This window comes from Palaemon carinicauda, chromosome 41, assembly GCF_036898095.1.
Source record: "Palaemon carinicauda isolate YSFRI2023 chromosome 41, ASM3689809v2, whole genome shotgun sequence".
NCBI classification, from domain to species: Eukaryota; Metazoa; Arthropoda; class Malacostraca; order Decapoda; family Palaemonidae; genus Palaemon; species Palaemon carinicauda.
The window spans coordinates 32,752,567-32,752,978 of record NC_090765.1 but is presented as its reverse complement, the minus strand read 5'-3'; the positions used below and the strand labels follow the sequence as shown (position 1 = coordinate 32,752,978).

The window sequence follows — 412 nt, the reverse complement described above, 5'->3', positions numbered from 1 at the left end:
AAACCTAAAAAAGGAATGATTTAAAAATAATATTCCTTTCACAAAAATAAAAATACCGGTATATTTCTTTTACAAAATATGCGACGTCGCTATGAAATAAAAAATAATATTCCTTCCACAAAATAACATAAAAATATATTCCTCTTACAAAATATAAAATAATATTCCTTTCACAAAATAAAATAAAAAAAATATATTCCTTTTGCTAAAAAAATTAAAAATATTCCGAATCTAAAAAATCATTTTTTTTTTATTTTTAAATTTTGGGGGGTTTATTATTTTTAATGTTTTTTTTTGTATTTTTTATTTTATTTTATTTTTTGTTTTTTTTTATTTTTTTTCTGTCTAGTTTCAGACGACTTAATTATTTTGGATATTTTCCTCAGTTCGTTCGTTATGAACCTTATTTTTG

The 412-nt window shown here is 19.2% G+C and overlaps 1 protein-coding gene across 1 annotated transcript in view; it reads right to left on the bottom strand.

Annotated features, from left to right (window-relative positions):
* Positions 1-360: 360 nt before the first annotated feature.
* Positions 361-412, bottom strand: part of LOC137632389 (keratin, type II cytoskeletal 1-like) — a 34,067-nt gene continuing 34,015 nt past the window's right edge. The window contains exon 4 of the mRNA XM_068364323.1: positions 361-412. This exon is cut by the window's right edge and continues 466 nt beyond it. Within this exon, the coding sequence (XP_068220424.1) occupies positions 361-412 (52 nt within the window).